The following is a 22,224-nucleotide window of genomic DNA, read 5'->3' as shown; positions in this document are numbered from 1 at the left end:
TAGAAGAAAAGGTCTGGCTTCATGAAATAACTGATCGGGTAAATGGCCGCCCGGAATCTCTGTCATCTGCAGGGATGCTTGAAAAATTGCTGCGAAAACATTAATTTACTACTGACGGCTAAAAATGAAATTGGAGAAAAGAAAGATGAAAGGCAAAATTGCCTCAACCGACTGCTTAACAAACCCTGACGTAGGGGCGGGGATGTCAGAGACAGACCAGAGGCCCGTACAGGCCGCGGTCTAACGGAGCAGATCATTGATGCAGGAACAGATTGCACAACTTCAAAGGGGTTCTGAGTGATTAGACTTGATTATCACAAGCACGCCATCTTGTACACCGTTCTTGATCGCTGCTGGAAATCATAGGCAATACTGTACTTCATATTTCCATATGAGAAGCGCAGCTTCCATCATTTTTGGAGTCAACATTATTGCGGTGCACTTGTGATAATGTCTCAATTCTGTCCAGAAATCCATGATACTGCACGGGGCTTCAGTCAAGAAATTGTGTTAAAATCGGCATGTTGCTGGCTTCTCTCCTGCCTGGGAGGCTTTGCAGACAGCCTCTCCTGGAGCAGGAGATGCTTGTGTTTAGCAGATGTTTCAAAACACAAGACTTGGCTTTGATTTCCTTTGCCTTAGGGAAAGAGGAGGAGGAAGAGGACGTCTAAATAAAAACAATGATGGCGTGGTGTCATTTTTAAACTGTACCAACAACTGATTCTATGGCTCGCTGCACTCGGCAAGAAACCCAGTGCAAAATGAAATATCCTGTTAGGTTGGAACTACGTGTTGAGAGGCATTTGGATTTAAACTTCCTCAAACCAGGGAGGTCCGAGCTGTTGCAGACATATAAAATTCAGCTGTGGTTTCTTTAACAGCTTTGTTTAATACGCTGAGAGGAGAGAGGGAAGAGAGAAAAGCGACCGGTCGAAAGAACAATGTTCTCTGGGAGGTGAGTGTAAAACCACAAATCTAGAAACCCCATTATTAAAATAATAGAATATCTCCTCCGAGTTTTGTGATTGTTTTGCTTAAGAAGACAATATATCTGAGATCTCTGGCTACATCTATAGTTTATGAAGCCAAAATAACATGAAAATGAATACTATCCATTATTTAAGGGACCTGTTGAATAAAAAATAACACTACACTACAGAGTGAGCATAGACACACAGCACGCAGCCGTTTACCACACATAATATACACAAGAAACATTGGTTTAACATGAAATAAGTGACATTGAAAATACTTAAAGGACCTAAAGGTGTGAAAATAGTGTTTAAAGGCTATTGTATTTCCAAAATGATTTTAAATATATATTACGAAAATGTGTTGGTGAAGAATATGAAGTGCTGTCATTCCTGCCTGGTGGTGACTAACTACAGATTTAATCAACGGAAACTGAGAGACAAGATTCTACGTTAGATGTTTTTATTAATAATCACTGGCTAATAAGGGTGAAAGCTGGAATGTACATTTTTTCCGTATTTCCTGAATGCAACAAAATGCTTTCCTTAGACTGACAAATACCCTCGACAAATCAGCCTGGCCTCTCCAACAGCCAATCACCAGAGTCTCAACATTCTATTGTCCAATCAGATCGAAGGGGGCAGAGTCTATTTATTTTGTAGCATCGCGGTAGATCATGGAATATGAATGAAGCTAGCAATTAGCTAGCGACAACAACATTAAAACATATTAACTAGCACGAATATGCTGGAACAAGAAACCACCGAATAATAAAGACATACGGGAGCGGTGCACGGGAGCCACCCACTGGGGTTTTTATGCTTACCACACAAGCTGAGCAGGACAGCTAACCATAGCTAACATTAGGTGATTCGTGGGGGCTTGCTAACAAACGCTAGCATGCACTGGACGCGCTCACTCGGGGCGGATGCGAGTTTGAAGCTGTCACTCTGAACAAAAACAGACCGTTTCGAGAGGGTAAATAATCTCAAAAGCATTGTTTTGGAACTGGGCAGGCTATTTGAATATGCAGTTTGATAAAACGTCACGGTATTATACGCTAGCTAAATGTTGGTTTAGCTAGCTAGCTAGCGTTAGTTGCCGTTACCTGGTGTAATGTTAATTCAGCTTAATTTAAATATGACGTTACTATCTCAATTTAGTTATGTAATTCGCGTTAGTTAATAACGTTTGTACATAGTTGTCTCCTAAAATCTCGATGCATGTTTACTGTATCTCTGTCTATTCCGTCCAACAAAGATCCACTTCGTTCCACTCCTTCAGGCTGAGCAGTGCCACCATGTACTCGAGCCCCAACAACTCCACGAAATCCAGCTGCAACAGCAGCAGCATCACTGAGCTGCTGGGGGCCCTGTGTGACAGCAGCCTGTCTGGGGTGTCCTGGAAACGTCGGGCCCTGGGTGGAATCTCCAGAGAAGGCTTCCGCAGAGCCCTCAAGAAGTGTGCGTACGGCTCGCTGCTGTCCAAGCTATTTCAAGATGACTCCAAAGGGTCTGCCTCAAGGGCGAGAATCACAGATAATACACCGCCCAAAAACAAAGTCCTGATGATCTGCTTCGATTTGCGGGTGGCGGGGTGCCGAGAGGAAGCAGAGAGGTTGGAGGAGCAGCTGGGGATGCTGCATGAGGGAGCATCGTCTGGGCTCAAGGAAATCAACGCGGTCCTGGAGCTGTTGGTACATCTAGCTGGTTCGGCACCTCCACCTCCTACCTCTTTTAGCAGGGACTACATGAGACGAGAGAGGCCCGTGCTGCGGAGGCCTCAACCCTGGGGCTACCAGAGCGAAGAGCTGCAGAGGCTGGAGGCCCGAGCGTGGGGTCTAGTGTGTGGGGAGGAATGGGGGACTTTGGAGAGCTTGTGTGGAACACAGAGGTTGATGGATGCCCCTCCAGGCACAGGACTGCTTGCTCTGAGATCTAAATTGGAAGCGGAAGAAAGATTTGAAAGAGATACCAGGATGACGCTGTTTGGAGCTCTGCAGCATACACGCACATCAGACATAGACATAAGACTGGACCTACCTCCTGTTCCCAGTAATATTGATGTGACTGGGCTCACTATAAGGGTTAGTAGAGACTATGCAAACACATTTTGTTTAGTTTGAGTTGCTTGGTCATGTTGCCAGGTCGGTTTGATGTCATTTTAATGCCACTGGGTTCAAATTTGCACAATATATTTGAATAAGGAGTAATTATTGCCTGTGCAGGTCCCCTCATGTTTGGATCAGTCTGAGGATGAGGGCTTCCAGTCTGCTTCCAACATGACCCCAGACTCTATGTCAGAGACCAGCCCTATTCCAGACGTTGATATATGGGAGGCTCTCCGCACGTTTGAGCCTGGAAAACGCCGCTGCTGGGAATCTGTTGGCTGGTAAGTGACACGTCACTTGTGCTGTTGATAGTTTGATCATAATAACGTCAAGCTACTTAACAGAGAAAGTTCATTTAACGTGGTGGGGGCCACAACCGGCAGTTCGGATTTATCATTCGTTAATCATTTTCGATTAAGTCATGAATCATTTAATTAGTAAAATATCAGAAAATTTGAAAAATTTTAAGTTGATCAACTTTTTTTTCCAGACAAAGGGTTGAAACTAAATCTAAAACATTAAAAAGAACAGAAGTTGAAGATTAAGGACCATTGGATAATTTTCGCCTGATTTGTTTGAGATCACAAACGAAGCAATTTGGAAAGTAACAGATGAAGTACAACCTGCTGAGTCACCAATGTATTAGAGATCTCCACTTATAGTTGCTTTTGTTTTCCCTCTCTGGAACACGCTTACCAGCCCACCGGGGAAAAGGGAGTCACTCTATCTTACAGAGGGAGGCAGGGAGGCCTTCGACCAGCTTTATCGTCTATGGGAGGGGGAGATGAGGGTGGTCAGCACCGCCACACCATCTCCTCTCCTTCCGCTGCCCCTGGACTCTCAAGCACAACTGGTATTTGACCTTCTCAACGTTTTGATCGGAGTGGCGTCAACGACCTTCCCTCTCAACCAGGTACCAGTTTATCGATATTTATCGGTCTCCTGAATGCAACAAAATGCAGGTGATTTTTGGGAGTCTGTCAGACCGACGTGATAAATGTGAATGAGGTAATAAAATAAAAAAGACGGCGAGAAGAGAAACTAAGAACAGAATCGATGGCCATTCGGTGCGTGTGCAATATAAAAAACAAACCCAATGGGCTTATGAAAGCATATTACCGCAAAACTACAAAAATAAAATAATATGGCCGTGTCAAGCACAGTTAGTCGCCTGACAAGATGCATTACAAGATAAATGACAATATTCTTAATGCTAAAAACAAAACCACAGGAGAGCTTTTCTGTTCCTTTATCGTTTGCCCATTACGTTTTTATCTCCACTAGATTCTATTTAAATCTTTATTCTCATATTTTTTTTTTTTCTTTTTTTTTTTTTTAGCCCCTTGTAGTTGTACTCCCTAGCAGCTGTCATTTACATTTAGGCTGGTATAAGAGGTAACAAAATGGCATTAATGCCTTTTAAAATCTAATGTAATCTATTCCTATTATCTAAGTCCTGCATCATACAATTTATAGGCTTATGATATTAAAAGTTTTGTTGAGCCAGTCAGAGGTGTTCATTAAACAAAAGTAATCCTAGAGGCTGCTCTTTGTGATGGTGGTGTGCTAAATTGCAATATATTGTCCGTTATTTCCGTCCCCCCAGAAGGGTCCTCTCTGGGATCCATCTCTCATAAAACAACTATGAAGCAACAGGAACAACACCTGATTATATATTGCAGTCTAATATAATAACACCACAAACCTTGGGCCTTCAGAAATCACCATGGAGATGACACGTAAAGAAAAACAAAATCTATATTATAAGCTTTTCAAAGACGGTCTTTGCTGGAGGGTTTGTTTACTAGATGTTATTCATTGTGTTTTCTTCCTCCAGCAGTAACGATGTAATCTCCTTTGCAGAGTGTTCAGTTTGATGTCCGACCTGGGGTGTGCGTGTCGGGAGCCTCTCCAGAGAGCGTGTCTCGTCTCTTGGCGGAGCTGGCCCAGCACGGCACCCATTACTTGAGGCTTAGTCGCTTTTCTCTGCAGAGTGTTGACAAGAAAGGCCTCGTCTTGCAGGTATGTTGCTTTATTACCAAGGAGACTGCACTTTTTACACCTACCCTCTACTCTGCATGAGACTTTTGTTGTTAACAAGGTTGTGGCAATTTGTTTTTGTTTTTAACACACAAATTAAACACCAATGTGATAATTTAAGAAAAGAGTTTTAGTACATGAGGCTGATTGGCTGCCAAAAATATCCAACATCAGGATCAGGATCAGGAATCAGGAATCAGGAAACATTTATTTACCAAAATATGCCAAACATACAAGGAATTTGTCTTGGCGGTTAGTGCACGACAGTAGACAGACATCACAAAGGGACGTCAATTTTTTAAAGGGCCAGTGCATTTTTTTTTTGTATCATCCGTTTCAGTGGTTACATTTAATTTAGAGTCATAAATGACACAATAAATAAAGCATGGTGCTTCTGTATAAGGCTTTTACAGGTGGTCTGCGGAAGTATCTGCATTACTACAGGGCTTGTGTTCTCAGCACTCCACCCACCCTCAGCCTGCTGACCATTGGCTTCCTCTTCCGCAAAGTGGGCCGCCAACTAAGGTGAGGTCAGACCGGCATTTATTCATTTTGCCTTTGTGTCTCGTATTAATTTCACTCTTATGAACATCAACCTCACTCAGTCAACATTATGGTCGCGTCTCAGAGGACCTGAATGCCAATATCATCAGATCTGTAAACAACAACAACAACAAAAACCCTTCTTTCTAAGGTACCTGTCAGAGCTGTGCTGTGTAGATGGGCCTTTGGGTGCAGGCCAAGCTACCTTCCCTGTGGTTAGTGCTCTTTTTTTTCTTTTCTGCAAACGGCAAAATGTCATCCACCATGGCTGTGTTTAGCCTATCGGATGGAATGTCAGCTCAGTGTCATGTGGCTTTCCTCAGGGTGTTAAACTGCTGTCCTACCTGTACAAGGAAGCGCAGAATAACTGCAGCAACGAGAACTATCCGGTGCTGCTGTCGCTGCTTAAGAGCAGCTGTGAACCGTATACACGGTGAGCAAAATGACGTAACCCTAAAATGTGACTTCACCTATTGCATACTCATATTTGTATATTATTACTTTTATATTTATAAGGACTAGTTGTGCTTTTCCCGTACTTTCCTCAGGTTTGTGTCTGACTGGGTGTACAGTGGCGTTTTTCGGGATGTTTATGGAGAATTCATGATCCAGGTCAATGAGGACTATCTCAGCTCTAGAGGTGAGAAGAAAATGAACACAAGCCATCCTCGGTCCTAAGTTCTAAAAATGAAAAGCCTGCTCTACAGATTGTAAGGCAGGAAGAAAAATAGATGTGGTTACAGCCTTTATTGCCAGTTAGATTTATCCTTGTTTTTATAAAGAATGCCATGAAGTTATTGGATGACAAAAAATATAACGTAACCAAAGGATAGAAGTGTGATATTTATTTATTAAGTATTTTAAGTATATTAAGTATTTTGGTGAACAAAGGCCTTTCGCCTGCAGCTGCAGTTGAAATTGCAATTGATTGCTTTTCTGTCATGAATACATGTGTCTTGAATCTGAATGCTCTAGCAAAAATGCATTGGCATTGTACACTATACATAATACACATTTTACACCATTTACTATGTTTGGTGTAAAGACCAAATGATTATAATCATCCAATGAATCGATAATGCAAATAATCCTTAGTTCCAGCCCTGTAGGAGTTCCCCAAATGAGCATTGTTTTGCCAGTCCTCCATAAATATGGTTCTATGCGAGTCATTATAGCCTGTCCAAACATTAAATGTCCTGCAAGGCCCCATTGAAGGTCAGACCATCACCTCGACTGTGTCGGGCGAAGAAGATCATTTGCTCACTGGCTACACCTCATCAACGTCTACAGTGAACCTTTGCACTTCTTGCTTCTGCCTTTTTGGAGGACACACAAATGTCATTGTTCCCCTCGAAGTGCGCCAGCCCAAGAAGCAATCAGCGGCTAAGCTTTCTTGGCCAGACGCTGGCTTTCTGTAAAGAGTTTTCGAAGCTCAGCGCATTCCTGTTTTTTTTTATTTATTTTTTTAGGATCACTGAGCTAAGCGCTAACAATTTCCAAGTGTTAATTCAGGCGACCAGAGTTTTTCTGTGCTCCATAAGTCATATTAATGAGGAAAAGTGGAAGGCCTAGTGCAGCCTGAATAATACTACACCACTGTTTTCAGCTGCGAGTGTGTCGTATTGTTCTCAGACATAATGGAGCAGTTAAACATGGTCTAAATAGCGGAACAGCATGTTAAAAGAGTCTTTCAATCTGTGCAGACAAACACTTCTGGGTCCAAGGCTACACGCTGATCTCAAAGGATGTGGAGGATTGCGTGCCCGTCTTCCTGAGACACATCGGCAATGACGTGTATGTCTGTGGGAAGACGATCAACCTCCTCAAAATCTGCTGCCCGCAGGTTTGTTTTTGCATATTTAACACATTCATACATGCAGACAAGGTACTTTATGCAGAGGAATGTTCGGTAAAGATATTAGTGCATATAATCTAATTACGTCTTAATTTATTCAATACAAATAGATCGTTTTGACGTTTGTTTTGGTGAAAACATCAGGCATATAAAACAATAACCCTACCATGATTTTCTTGCTTTGTACTGAATGGACTAATAGATGGATGTCTCGGCCATCCACAGAAGCCACATGCACCCCACAGTTATCTACTTACCACAACATGCTTCCATCTGGAAATCCATACTGCCGTGAGGGCATTGGACAAATAATCAATACTGCAACATATGGGGAGACGGGCTCTTGCAAAACAGGGTGAAAGATTGTCATGCGGTACTGAGACAGATGCTTTTCGAATTATATTATAATTAAGTTGTGGACTCTTGGTCAGACAAAGCAAGACATTTGAACGTATCACTTTGGATGACCGGAAGATTAATCAATAATCAAAATGATCAATTATGGGTCAGATAACAATTATTTTGATATAATGATTTTTGTCTGGATGTCTTGTTCTGAAGGTCTATAATACATGAGAAAATGGTACAAAATGTAAAATTTAACAGCAGAAACAACTCATATTTTTACTGTTGCTTTAAATTTACTACAAATATCAATCAAATTGTTGCCAAACTAATCCATTATTTGTTTCAAATATAAATTATATTCCTTCAATATTGTGCATTTATTGGAATTTTCTATATGGCAAACCAGTTGGCTTTGTACACAAAATACAGTCAGTGTATCGCTGTGTGTTACCAAGGAATTCCCAGCACAACTCTGCATTTGGTACGGCAACATAAAGCTTAGCATGCCCACCGACTGGAAAGAGCCAATCAAAGTATTCACGTTTTATGTAATCTAATTGTATTAATTTCTTCTACCTTTTCTCTGACTCACCTGCTAATTTATTGGTATCATTACCCTCTGCTACAGATCATTGTACATTTTTTGTTACAAAATGTGGTCCTTCAATTAGCAGCAAATGAATCAACTATTTTGATGCTGAAATGCCAAATATTTACAGGTTTCCAGCTGTTGTCTTCCATGATGAGACACATTAGTATTTAACCCCAGGAAGGAGTTAACTAATCCAGAAAATCACAGGCCACTTAAAACCCATCAGACTTAAAACAATGAGCGTTCTTTTAACCGTGTGTTCACAGCACTACATCTGCTGGTCGGAGCTGCCGGTGCCTCGTATTGCCGTCACCTTCTCCCTACAGGAGGTGGAGGAGATCGAGAGGGACTGTGCGGTGTATCGAGGACGCATGGAGAGGGTTGCTAAGCACAGCGCCATCAGCAGGGAGGAGCAAGTACTGATACTCATGCATATTGTTCCCACCCAGTCGCATCCTACCTGGGGTGTATTTTAAACCCATTTCTTCTGATGTTTTTGAAGCTATTGTCAACATCGCTTCTCAGTTATATCTGGTCGACTGGCTTAAAGAATGATAAAACAATGTGTTCCCTTGTAAGTAGACATGGAGGTCAACGTGGTGCTAATCTTACGAAAGACAATATTACGTCACTGCGAGCTGACTACAATGTCATTTCAAAATAATCAATGGGAGCCTAAAAAAACCTCAGGAAGAAAAAGGAAAACTTATAGTAGAATTATTTTACACTTACAGGAAATTGTTCTCTGCATTTAACCCCTCCTGCACAGTGGGAGCAGTGTGCTGCTGTAAAGGCACCCAGTGAGCAGGTAGGAGTTGGGTGTCTTGGTCAGGGACACTTGGACATGGAGCGGCCAGGGTTCAAACCGCCAACCTTGCGGTTCCCGGTGCACCCTCTACTCCATGCGCCACAGTCGCCCACTTACTTACTTATTTAACCTACAGTAAGACAATTAATCTCACAGTATATATACTATAACGTGATCCATGAGGTGATACTGCACCTCAAGTACTGCAAATTTCAGCAGCGAGTCATTATAATGATGCAGCTGAAGTCTGGGGCTTGCACAATGCTTGATTTAGTGTAACAACCTGGTGTGTATGACTTATATCGTGTGTGCTGCTGGCAGTGCTGACTGGCAGACGTGGGGGAGGAGGGGTTAGCTACAGGGCAGCCGGAGAGATCCCTTGTCAATGATGATTTCCTTTCTGTCTTTTGTAAGGCCCAGCGAGTGGAGCAGGCACGCCAGGAGCTGATCAATCAGGTCAGAGAGTCAGCAGCCAAAACCCTGGAGAGCATTCGCGGTTGGTGTTACACACACACACACACGCACACACACAGCAAGTGTAATGTCATATACTCCTAATGTATATGCACACCCCCGTATAACCCTCTCTTACTTCCTCTCTCTGCACTACGAGCGTGTCCTTCAGCTGCCGCCTTTCCTCTCAGAAGTACATGCACTTCTCTCAATGGCCACAAGGAATGCTTTCTATTGGCTCACAGCTCTAATGGTTGCACAATCTAATCATTGTTTATTGCTCAAAAAGATTTGTGGCTAAATTTGGGAGGACTGGTGAAAAGTCTGGCCTGATGCTGTGTGCATGTCTTGGCATATGTGTGTGTGGCGTGTGTGTGTGTGAGAGATATGTAATGTACTTTTCTACATGGGGGGGTAAGCAGCCCACTCTTATTTCTCGGCTCCTGCAGGGCGCCAGGTGTCACTTCGTCTGGCTGACGAAGCCAAGAAGAGGGAGCGTTTTGAGGAACTGAAACAGCACCTGGAGCAGGAGCAAGAGGTGTGTGTGAATAAGAATAACACAGATTTAAGAACGCATGCTTTTGTTGAGAAATATCTGAGAAAGTGAAGAGGAATGAGGACGTGTCTGCAAGGGAGTAAGAAATATATATAAGCGTGACTAAAACGTCCCTCATTCCTTATAGCCTCATGATACCAACACATTTCTTCGGGCCCTACATAGAAGCAGGGGAAACACTGTGGGAGCACAAAATCTTGTAAATATATACGCCCCTTAGTTTTATAATATTGATTATAGCCACTAAAATGAACACATCTGTCAGGAGTAAGAATAAAAACTGAAAAAATGTGATTTCCCCTAGGCACACATGGCTTTTGATGCCGAATTCGGAAAGCAACGGTACATGTTTGTTTGTGTTTGGCTCCAGTGGCGCAGTGTAGCAAAGACGAAGCAGGAGGACGATGACTTCAGCTTTGCCAGAGAGCTGAGGGATAGAGAAAAAAGACTACAAGCCTTGGAGCAGCAACTGGAGCAGAGAGCCAGGTCAGACTGCTTTTACAGCTCCTACTGGAGATGCAAATGTTCTATTGATGATTGATTCATCTCTGTCGAGAATTTACTTGCTCTAGAATATATTAACTGACTATGTGCAAACACACGCATCCAATCCATCTGTGTGGGATATTGCTGCAGCTGGGCTTTTGCCGGATGACCATACAGTTGGGATACTGGCAGGGTGCCGCAGCATGAACAAATATGCTCAAAGCCTGTGTTGCGCGCATTGAAACGAATGGATTTCCATAAGCTGACTAAAAGTTGATTGGTTGCTCAATCGGGAGTTAGAGATTAATTACTTCTTTAACCAAACCAATTCACGAAGGCCTTTTCATTCCTTTGGGATGTGCTGTTAACTTATTCTATAATCTGTGTTTCATTGAGGAAAGACTTTACTGATGAATCAATTATAGATCATTAAAGTGGGTGACAATCTGTGAAGAGAGCGGCACATAATAGCGTTCGGAGCCAAACAGAGCTTGAAAGCACATATTCACACTCGGGCTTATTGCAGACCAATGCACTTCTCTGTCACCCATTCGCACATAGCTTGGGTACAATACTGCTTGCTGGATGATTTGTACTCCAATATAAATGATTCAGTGTTTAAATAAGACATTATTTATGATAGAATATCAGACTGCTTGGAAAAATCCGGCAACTGTGTTTAGGTAGAGCAGCAAATATTAATCTTTAGCTATCTAGTTTGAAGCTATCTGATGCAAAGCCCCCTGGTGACTAAATGACCTTGGGTTAAAAAGGGCAATCCCATGAAATCAAGGTGGCAAATTTGATCCCGAAAAAATCACTTGTAACAACGGCATTTGAAGGCATCCCCTTTGATTCTCGGATATTGAGATGATCATTTTGTCTACAAGCATAATCGTCAGTTGCAGCTTTATGTGAGAAAAACCCTTTCTTAGGAATACATTTACTGCAAGTTCCTCTAGAGGAAACCCGTATCCAGCAACATTTGTTTGTAACGCGCGTGTTACTGCACCCGCACTGCAGGAAGGAGCTGATAGATCAGTACAGCCGTCTGTCAGAAGAGGCAGCTCAGAGAGAGAGACGGGCCATGTGGCAGGTGCAGCGTATGCGACTCGACGAAGCCCGGGCTCAGTTCTTCATGCATGACAAGCAGCAGACTCAGGTTTGTATTGAATGAATATAGCAAACACACACAGACACGGGACAACTTTTTTATTATAGCGATTAAATGAAGGGAATTTAAGCAAATCACTTATCACTTATTTCCAGGCAATGCTAGAGAAATATCCATTAGGCCTGGAGAACGCTCCCTTGGGAGTGTTGCCTGTTCTCTCTGCTCAACCGACTGCACCACCAACAACACCGGTACAACAATGTCTCAGCATAAATACCTGTTTGTTTTTTGTTTTTTAACTAAATGATACTCATTGAAAGAATGCGCTCATTAGCATCTTCTCCTAACAGGAACCTCGCAGTCAGGATTCATCTGAACAGCAGCCAGCAGAGACTCCAGAGGCTAATGCTGTATCACCACCACCTGACCCAGCTGCTCTCACCCCAACGGTTGACTCTCTCCTCATCTCTGAGACCACGAACATCAATGATTCTCTTCCCAAGTCACTGAATCCTGCCACTCAGCAGGTAGACATCGCCCTACAGGTGATTGGCTCTGACCTACCTGAAGTGTGTCCCACAGCAGAAATAGTAGACTATGACTTCAGTGCCCCCTTTAGTCCACTTGAGGGTATCACCTGCCAAGCTACAGTCCAGCCACGGCCTAACTGGGGATCTGCTGTTGAGCCTGACCTGATCCAAAACCATCCCTCTTTTTCCCACATCCCCATTGGAGAGAATATGTCTCAATTTCAGGACAGTGTCCCCAAAGCCAACCCCTTTGGCCAAGCCTCCAGATCCAGCTTTCCTCTTGGCCAATACACCCTAGAGGAGTCCCAGAATACATTCAAATCAAACATTTATGGGCATCCCTCTCAAGCCACCGTGCAGCTAGGGGATGAGAGTGGCTCAGCGGCAAAAAACAAGAAGACAACGAATGAAGTTGGTGATTTGGAAAGTAAAGTAGTGGGAAATGAAGGCGAGGGTCCTCCTAAAGATGGCGATGTGTTTGAAGCCCCACCCACTACACCGGAAGAAACTGGCAAGGATAATGATCTTCACAAAGCAGTGCCAAGTCTTTCTGACTGTGGCGCAATTGATCCACCCGATGCAAACCCTAAACCAGTCACTCAAGATCACAGCTCAGATGTTCAAGATCAGTCTGTTCACAGTATGTCTTTGCCAGATATTCATGTCTCCAGTGCTCCCCTAGAAACGGGTGATCTGGTTTCAGTCGCAACCACTCCCCTCCCAACCTCTAACGTCCACGGTCACGCATCAGATTCCCACATCAAGATTGGAGAACATATTTCTGATGTTGCTGTGCCTCTACGTTCCTCCAGTGTTCATGGTCACTCTTCTGACGCTCACATTAAAGTCGGGGAGTACGTTGCCGAGTCGGCCACTCGTCTCCCTTCTCAAAATGTCCACGGTCACGTCTCAGATGCCCACATTAAAGTCGGGCAGCATGTTTCAGAAGTAGGCGCCCGTCTGCCCTCCACCAACGTCCATGGTCACGCTTCAGATTCCCACATTAAAGTCGGAGAAAACATCTCCGACGCTGTCTCGCCACGTCCTGTTCCCGGCCTCCACGGGCACGTGTCTGACGCTAACATGGAAATGGGCTACTGCGTGTCGAACGTACCCGAAGCAAGACCTCGTTGGAGTAAACACGGCCACGCCTCGGACTGCACGCTTCAGCCGGGCTGCGGAGTGTCGGGAGATGAACCCGCCGTGGGCGCTCTCCCCGGCAGCGCCTATGGTCACTCCTCAGACTCCGGGTTGGGCACCGGATGCGTAGTTTCGGGAGCTGAGCCCAAGCCTTCTCCTCTACCCGGCAGCGCGCATGGTCATTCTTCAGACTCAAACTTAGGCGTGGGATGTGTTGTGAGCAAAACGGAGCCGCTTCCATCAGCACTGCCGGGCAGCGTCTACGGGCACACTTCTGATTCGAAGTTGGGGGGGGGTTGTGTTGTGCTGGGGACAGAGACTCAACCTGCGGCACCACCCGGCAGCACTTATGGCCACTCATCAGATTCCTCACTTGCAGTTGGGTGCGTGGTGAAAGGCAAGACCGAAGACATTGAAGATGGTAAAGGTAACTTTTGATTTCTACACATTCTGCAGCAACTATCTGGAGTCTTTGCTGCAAATGTTTTCTGAATCAATAAAATCGTGTACCTTTTTTTTTTTCTTTTCTTTTTTTTTTAATCTCACCAACTCAGGACTTAACAGCGCAACTGGCAAAAATAGAGGATCTTGACAATTAGAAATCAATAATACAATTGAATAAATAATGAAGAATACATGATTGATGAAGTGATTCTACTCACTAAATTCATTATAGATACTTATTCCAGTTGTGGTTCAATTCTCCTTGACATTAACCAAATTAATTCTTTCTCTATTATGCAATGTTTTAGAGGTCGCGCCTCTCATCTGAAGACTGATTTATTTCCTTGCTACTTAACTTTTAACAGATTAGATGAATATTTTCTACGTTGTCAGGAGGCATACAAGGAATATGTGCAGTAGCTTTTGAGCAGTTCTAAAAGACATGAATTTAATACCCCTAGAAAGTCACTCAAGTCAGATTCATCATTTTAAATATACATATATATATATATATTTAATATATATATATATGTATGTATGTATGTATGTATGTATGTATGTATGTATGTATGTATATATATATATATATATAATATATATATATATATATACATACATACATACATACATACACATATATATATCTATCTATACACACACACACAATGGACTTAACCATCTGAACTGTGTTCTATATTAAAGCAATTGTTCTACATCTTTCTTCAGGTCTGAAGTCGGACAGCCCTGGAGAGCAGCTGGATGAGGTCATGGCTTCTTGGGCAGCAGGCTTCGGTTTGTCCTCTGGAGAAAAGTCTGAGCAGGAATACCTCCTGGCTTTATGTGCTCAGTATGAGGTGGAACAATACGAGGATTGCTACAACCTGATGGGTTAGTTAATAACATCTAACTGGCCTAAGATGAATGCTTCTCCACATTCATTCTCGGCCGCGCTTCTTGACACAACGCAGCGACAAATAACCAAAACCGATTGTCTAAATGAAAAAAACGGGGGATCCATTTTAACTCCGCAGGAGAGGGAATTGATTTGTGTAGAATAAAAGAAAAATTGGTTACGAAGAGTGAGAGAATAAACTTACATTATTATGGCCAAAAGCATCACAAATCAAACTATGGTCAAGTAAAATCAAAGCCTTTTAGCTTCTTTGATTACCTCTAATTGTGCGAGAGGAGAATATATATTTTGCTTTTACACAGCTCTCAACAGGAAGAAGGGTGGGTGGGTCTCTTGCATGTACCGATGCTAATGGAGTGAACTGTGCACGCAATAGAGAAAGTGCTCACAGATGAGGGAGAGCGACTTCGGTAGCTGTTTGTCAATTACATCTATAAAAAGCAGAATGTTCTTAAATGTTGATTACAGATCCTTTCATCTTCTGAACCCTTTATAAAGATCTTTTGATAACACCATCTCAGTAGCCGAGGCCTGCACTTAAAGCCTTATTTCAACATTTTACGTGGGCTATTTTTACAGCACAACCAAAGTGAAGTAGGTTGTGTATTCTAATCATAAATCAAATGAACAGGTAAATTATTTAGCTAATGAATTTAGTAACATTAATTCAGTTTTTTATTATTTTTTGCAGTACAATAAATCTGCAAACGGTCGCCTTTTCTTGGAGTCTGAAATTACATCTAGTCTGAACAACTAAAACAAACATTAATCAATTCATTTATTTAAAAAAATGATTCTAGCCTCATTTACAGTAAGAAAATGAAACGGGCTCCCTGATCTTGTGCTCGCAGTCTACATTCAACAATATTAGCATATCTACATGGTGAAGGTGAATTGTCCAGTATGCGCAGCTTGTTAAAGTCATTGACGTTTCTAAAACATCTTGTGTTAAATAGAGCAAAACATTACGTGAAATCGTGGAGAAATAATAGACCATAAAGCAGTGAAGCTTACTTCATCAATTAAAAAAACAGCCCCTTTTTATGTTGAGGAATGATGCAATTCCAGGGGCTGTTTAATATTTCCTCCATCAGCAGGCTCAGCGAGGTGGTATAAAAAGCAGTGATATTTCATTTGGGTAAGTCTGGCTTACGTTTGGGTGAGATGCATCAACGCTTGTCTTTTTCACCCTGTGTGTCATGATGCTATTTTTCACGCCGGCTCCCAGGATCTCCATGAAATCAGCCAAATGCGTCTTCTACTGTTCAAAGTCAGAAGCCCTGATTATTTAGGGGGTGTTACTATAAATATGGAAAGTGGAATAAAGTGCTATTTATTGGAATCACGCTGCAGTTAAATCTATTTTTCTTTGATTGAGATTGTGTCAGAGAGATGCAGGCAGACATCTTAAAGGTTAAAGACCTTAGTTTTACAGTGACTTTGGGCAGAATTTTTTTCTTTTTTTGTAGTTCATAACATTTTTTAAAATAAGTAAAAAAGCCCAGATTGGTCCTAGATTGTTTGTCCTACAAAACTTGAGCTCTGAAATCTTTCGACACTTACTTTTGAATCCCCCACGTTAGGAAGGATATTGTTCTTCTCTTTGACTGTCGCCGTACATTCTGTCAGCTTTCTGCTGTTGTGAGAGCGTAATTATTCCCGTCATCTCCCTCTCGCGCAGCTTCGTCCCCCGAGTGTCAGTTGCTGAAGCAGGTGACCCGGGGCCCCTGGGGGCTTCCTGTGGACCCTACGCTCCGCAGAGCCACGGACACCACGCCTGTCCAACTCAGCGAGATGGTTTCCCTCCCAGTTCTGATAAAACAGGCCGTCACTACCCCGCTCATCACCCAGTGAGTGTCTGCCTTTCTGTTTTCTGGTGACAAAGGGACTAAAAACAGCCCGTTTGTGATGACGTGTTGTCTGAGAAAGACTGAATTACTGTGTTTAAGTAAAATGCAGGTGTGTGCAGCTCTCTCTGAGCTCCTGATTGTTCCTCCACTTGAACTGTAGTTCATGCAAATGCTGCAGCGGAGGAAGGATTAAAATTCTTGTTGCCTTCCAACTTTTTGTAGAATTTTTTTTCTGCTTGAAATCCCATCAGAGATCCAGACTAGCTCGTCAGTGTTTCTGCACACTGTGCAGTTTAGCCTTTGTGTGTAAAGAAATGGCTTTCTCATCCCTTTCTGCACATAGAGGGGAGGGGGGGCTTTGCAATAATAGCTTTAAACTTTTATTAACACATTTTTATTCTGTGCTTAGATGACACAGTGAAGTTTCAACCCTATTTTTGTATCTTCTCTGCTGACTCCTCAGTTAAAGAGAGTCTCTCCCCTGAATCTCACTGTTATATAAATGTGAATTGCTTTGAAATAATTTAAAGCAACGGGATGGAGGAAGTCATCTGAAAAGTGAAACTCTGGTCGGTATATCCCCCGAGCTTCATCCTCATCATCCTCACAAACTATCACAAATGCAAGTCAGCATAATTTTCAGTCCTGATTCTTTTGTCAGAACGGCTCCTTTCTTATCTTGGTCATTCTCTCCCCCCACCTTCCGTCCCCAGTGTATCTTTGGTGAACAAGGCAGTGGTGGACTACTTCTTTGTGGAGTTGGGGGTGGAGAGACACTTTGAGGCACTGCGCCACTTCCTGCTGATGGAGGACGGCGAGTTCGCACAATCGCTCAGCGATCTGCTCTTTGAAAAGGTGAAGCTCTTTTAAAAGCGTTCGCTGTCTTTGTGCAGAAGGTCATTTAGGAACAAGGGCAAATGTCCTTGAGCAGCTCTGCGCGTATTTAGAATAATCTGCTCCGTTCATCCTATCAACTCGGTGGGAAACATGTCAATATTTAGTTTACTTTATTGTGAATACAATATCGACATGCATTCAGCCCTTACAGAGCGACATGATTTATTCATCGAGTGTTGGGTTTCCAATGTTCAGGTCCAAATGATTATTCTACCAGCTCCTGAGGGAAATATCTGCAGGTTTTTAGTGGCTGAAAAGAGTATTCCGAGAGCTGTGAGACCCAACAATAGACAAGTTGCGGGATGTAGCGGAGAACAATGAGCTGTAGATTCAGGTAATGATTGAGTTCATCAGTACTGTTTGCATCGCCGCTTTGTTTTCACAATTTATTTTCCTGTTTTAGAGCACATAATGCTACTTATGATAAGCCCAAAGCTTCCTGTCGTAAAATAACAACTCGCTGCTGCTGTTCTGCAGAAACATTCGTGTACTTTTGTCTCCTGAGGCCCATGAGACCGAAGGTTTTAGTTCCAGCCAAACCCGCAAAGCGAGCGAATCATTCTAATCTGCTGCACGCAGCGCTTTGTTCGGGGTGAAAACCTCCTGGGCCTCGTGGCACATTTTGGAAAGATGGCTGAAGAGGTGCGCGCGGGGGGGGGTTATTCTTCTTTGACTGATTTGTGTATTCACTTGTCAAATGTCTCCTCCACCCAGCTGGGCAGTGGTCAGACTCCCGGCGAGCTGCTGACCCCCCTGGTCCTGAACTCCATCCTCAGTAAGGCCCTGCAGTACAGCTTGCACGGGGACATCCCCTTGGCGGCGAACTTCACCTTCGCCCTGCGCTTCCTGCCGGAGACCTTCCACCCACACGCCCCCGACTCCCTCAACTGCCTGGAGCTGCGCTACAAGGTGAGCCGCTGGTGTTTCAATGGGCCGAGTGACTGAGCGCGCTCGCTCGCATGAACGCGTTTGTCTCGGGATGAGTGGCAGCTGGAATGTGACAAGCCGTCATGTTTTGACAAACTGCCCTGGATGTGGAAAATGAGCTTATCACTTAAATGGATTGATTGGGGTTGAGTCTTCTGGGTGACATGGACGGTGACTCATGCTGCACGTATTGTCCTTTTGCTCTTGTTCTGCGTTGTCCTCGCCCTCCTGTCCTACGGGATCTCCATCTTTTACATTTTTAATCTCCTCTTTGCCTATCTTTATCTTGTATGTCTCATTTCTTTTTGCTCCATTCCTTCTCGCTCTATACATCCCCCCCCCCCCCCCCCCCATCTCTCACCGCTCCCATCAATCCTCTCACCTCCTTTATCAACATCCCTCCTCACACCTTTCTCCCCACCTCATTCCTCACTCTCCCTTTTACCTGTTTTTCTTTTCTCCCTTTTCTTTTCCTTCACACTCTCACACCTTTGAACACTGTTTCCCCCCCAAACCCCCCCACCTCGTTTCCTTTGTGTCATCTCCCAGGTGGACTGGCCGTTGAACATCATCATCACGGACAGCTGCATGAACAAGTACAACCGTCTGTTCTCGTTCCTGCTGCAGCTCAAACACATGGTGTGGAGCCTCCGTGAAGTCTGGTTCCACCTCAAGAGAACAGGTGAGAAGGTGTCGAGCTGAAGCTCCACTTTCCCTCCGAGACCCCCGAAGATTATTCCTGCTGTGCTCCAACTCTATAAAATATGCAGTGAAATAAATACTGAAATTCCTTCATGTTTTATTTATACAAGGCACATCTCATAGCGGGGGGGGGCTGTTGTAAAAAGGTGTGCTTCAGTGGGTTGGATGCTATTGATCTGTGGAAGCCTGTGCAGACTACTTAGATGGATGTCCTGTAGGGAAAATAACCCAGTATTAAGATATTAGAGGGATGGAAACTCCAGCCATATCATCAAATGTATGATGGATACAATGAAGCAAAGTCTGCCTGTGCTGTTTCCCAACGCGCTGATCTGCCCAAAGTGAGCTTTAACAGCTGATGCAGGTTTTGGGACATGATACAGAAAAGCAGCAGATCTTCACTCTTTAATGTCTGTAACCAGCAGCGGGTTATTTTTAGTCGCCGATCGTGACGCGTGCCGGCCTTTGTTTCCCTCAGCGCTGCTGAAAGGAGCAGGTCGCTCAGTGCAGTTTCATCAGCTGCAGCTATACAGACACGAGATGCAGCATTTTGTCAAGGTGATACAGGGATACATCGCCAACCAGATCCTGCAAGTGTCGTGGAGCGAGTTCACGGCCAAGCTGGCCTCTGCCAGCGACCTGGACGCCATCCACCGCACGCACGCAGACTACCTCAACAGAGCCATCTTCAGGTGAGTGCTGCAACTGAACATCGCTCAGTGTTTATTGCAGTGTGACGCTTGCTGTCATCTTGCTTTACAAGGTAGGTGATGTATGATATGACATACTTTAATATATTGGATCGGAGGAGACATTTTGGGCCAAGACCAAATGTCCTTATCTCCCCTTGAATGCAGTGCATTTTAAACTTTAAACACTCTAAACGATCAGAGCTTTCAGTGTTCAGTTTAATCAGCTTTTAGCCTGTGCACCCCACGAGAGAGCGGACACAGATAACCTTGTAAACACAACGCCTGCATGCATAAAATATACACAATTAGTACACGCATCACCTGAGGACACAGTTGATTTAAAAAGAAAATGCATTTGACACATTTAGAGGAAGTTACTCTGCATACCTTCCTTTTAGTGTTATTCTTTTGCGTTATTCTTCCTGCGTGAAATTGCATCAAATAGCAGTTTTGTGGCGGACTCATTTGTTTACATGTAATAACCTCGATGTGTCATTTGATGTGTTCTCCTCGCAAATATCAGTCGGGTTTCAACAAATCATTAATGTTGATTTAACCTTGTTAAGCGGTCTGGCTATCGGCTCATTCAGGCACAGCCTCAGATGCTTCTGGTTAGACTTTTTTTAATAATCATAAGCCAATTGGCAATAAATAATTGATTCATTAATTTAGGTAACTTCCGAAGGGAAAATATTCAAAGAAGTTTCAAGCTCGTAATGGTGAAACCGTTGCTAGTTTTATATTGAATATCACAGTTCATTATCGAAGCCATTTTTTAATTTGTTTTCTTATTGATCCACTAAATAAGTCAACTCATGGCTGTAGCTATGTGAAAAGGTGTTGAACTTTAATATGGACAGCAGAAGTATAATTTAAACCATAAATATTTCATGCTGCAACTTGACAAAATGCAGAAAAATTCAGGAGAGTGAAAACTTCTTCAGGCTCTGTATCGGGCGCAGCGAGTTGAAGTGGATCTCTCCCCACCAGTAATTTCATATAAAATTAATTCAACCTCAAAGTTAATTAAAATTCCAGCCTGATGTGGGGCCTAACTTTTGAACCCAATGAATGATTCCATCTCATTAAGAGAGGTTGTTGGTATCACACTTTTCCGTGTCAGCCTGAAAAGTCATTTCAAAGTTCCTTGTCGTGTTTCATAAACTTTGCACTCTCTTGCCTCCCCAGGGGTTTGCTGACGGAGAAGGCGGCTCCGGTCATGAACATCATCCACAGCATCTTCAGCCTGATCCTCAAGTTTCGGGCCCAGTTGATCGCACAGCCCTGGGGCAGCCACCAGGGGGAGGCAGTGCACCCCAGCTTCGTTGCCATGCAGCAGTCGTACAACACCTTCAAGTATTACTCTCACTTCCTTTTCAAAGGTAACGACAAAAACCTTTTGTATTTTGTTATCGAGTGATTTGCGTCAGCTGCTTGGTTTAGAACTATGAGCCAACTGATTATGCCGTTCTAGAGTATTAATCTGGGAATTAACTTGCACGTCGACTAAGTAGAGGGGAGAAATGCAACAAAAAGCCTAGAAAATTCCTCCTAGTTTAAATATTGTTAATCGTTAATGTTGAAACTGTAGGGGGCCAAATTGGGGTCTGGTTAAACATTCGTAATAGTACGTTTTGAAGTTACAGCCCATTTCTATAACAAATAATTAAACGGATTGTATGTTCCTCCAGTGGTGACCAAGCTGGTGAACAGAGGCTACCAGCCTCATCTAGAAGATTTCCTGCTTCGCATCAACTTCAACAACTACTACAAAGACTCCTGAGCTGTGTACTTGTGCGTATGTTGTAGTACTTGACAAAGGTATACCTGTTAGATACTAATCCAATGCCCCAGTGTGTACTCAAAATTGTACAATAAATTCAGTTCATCAGAGTATCATGTGTTGTAAACCCCCCCCCCCCCGCTTTCTTTTTAACATGTCGATGTGTGTAGGTGATCCATGTGCAGCATCTTTGGCTTTACTTCTAAAACCGCTAAAGTTCGTAGTGGAGATCATGCTGATGCCTCCAGGTGTGCCTGCAGCTACGTGGATCATAAGTACAAATACTTTAAGGGACAATTCTATGTACATAAAGGAAAATGCTTTCTAAATAAATGCTCTATTTTGTATTGTTAAGTTTTTGTAATGTAGAGAAAAACATTTATTAAAGATTGCACGTCCGCGTCGATTTTGCTGGACGAAAGGGGAGAAAATTTATTTTGTCCACTGACTACCCAGATTTTTCCTAACT

At 43.3% G+C, this 22,224-nt stretch overlaps 1 protein-coding gene across 4 annotated transcripts; it reads left to right on the top strand.

Moving 5' to 3' along the window:
* The first annotated feature begins 1,602 nt into the window (after positions 1-1,602).
* Positions 1,603-22,190, top strand: tubgcp6 (tubulin gamma complex component 6). 4 transcript variants are annotated; one of them, XM_078082972.1, is made up of 25 exons: positions 1,603-1,950; positions 2,233-3,058; positions 3,200-3,363; positions 3,782-3,995; positions 4,946-5,104; positions 5,526-5,647; positions 5,817-5,880; positions 5,989-6,098; positions 6,214-6,305; positions 7,369-7,508; positions 8,727-8,876; positions 9,683-9,764; positions 10,171-10,259; positions 10,648-10,763; positions 11,787-11,925; positions 12,033-12,128; positions 12,228-13,968; positions 14,718-14,879; positions 16,586-16,754; positions 17,468-17,609; positions 18,366-18,560; positions 19,128-19,260; positions 19,759-19,972; positions 21,161-21,354; positions 21,664-22,190. In XM_078082972.1, the coding sequence occupies exons 2-25, from the start codon at positions 2,273-2,275 to the stop codon at positions 21,753-21,755; spliced, it is 5,565 nt and encodes a 1,854-aa protein (XP_077939098.1). In that variant the 5' UTR covers positions 1,603-1,950; positions 2,233-2,272; the 3' UTR covers positions 21,756-22,190. The 4 variants fall into 4 exon arrangements, with proteins under 4 accessions (XP_077939098.1, XP_077939096.1, XP_077939099.1 ...); XM_078082970.1 differs by having other exon boundaries at positions 12,228-13,974; XM_078082973.1 differs by having other exon boundaries at positions 1,631-1,950; positions 2,257-3,058.
* The last annotated feature ends 34 nt before the right edge of the window (positions 22,191-22,224 follow it).

Source organism: Gasterosteus aculeatus, chromosome X, assembly GCF_964276395.1.
Source record: "Gasterosteus aculeatus chromosome X, fGasAcu3.hap1.1, whole genome shotgun sequence".
NCBI lineage: Eukaryota > Metazoa > Chordata > Actinopteri > Perciformes > Gasterosteidae > Gasterosteus > Gasterosteus aculeatus.
Note: the sequence above shows the minus strand (reverse complement) of the source record. Positions and strands in the feature narration are given on the sequence as shown.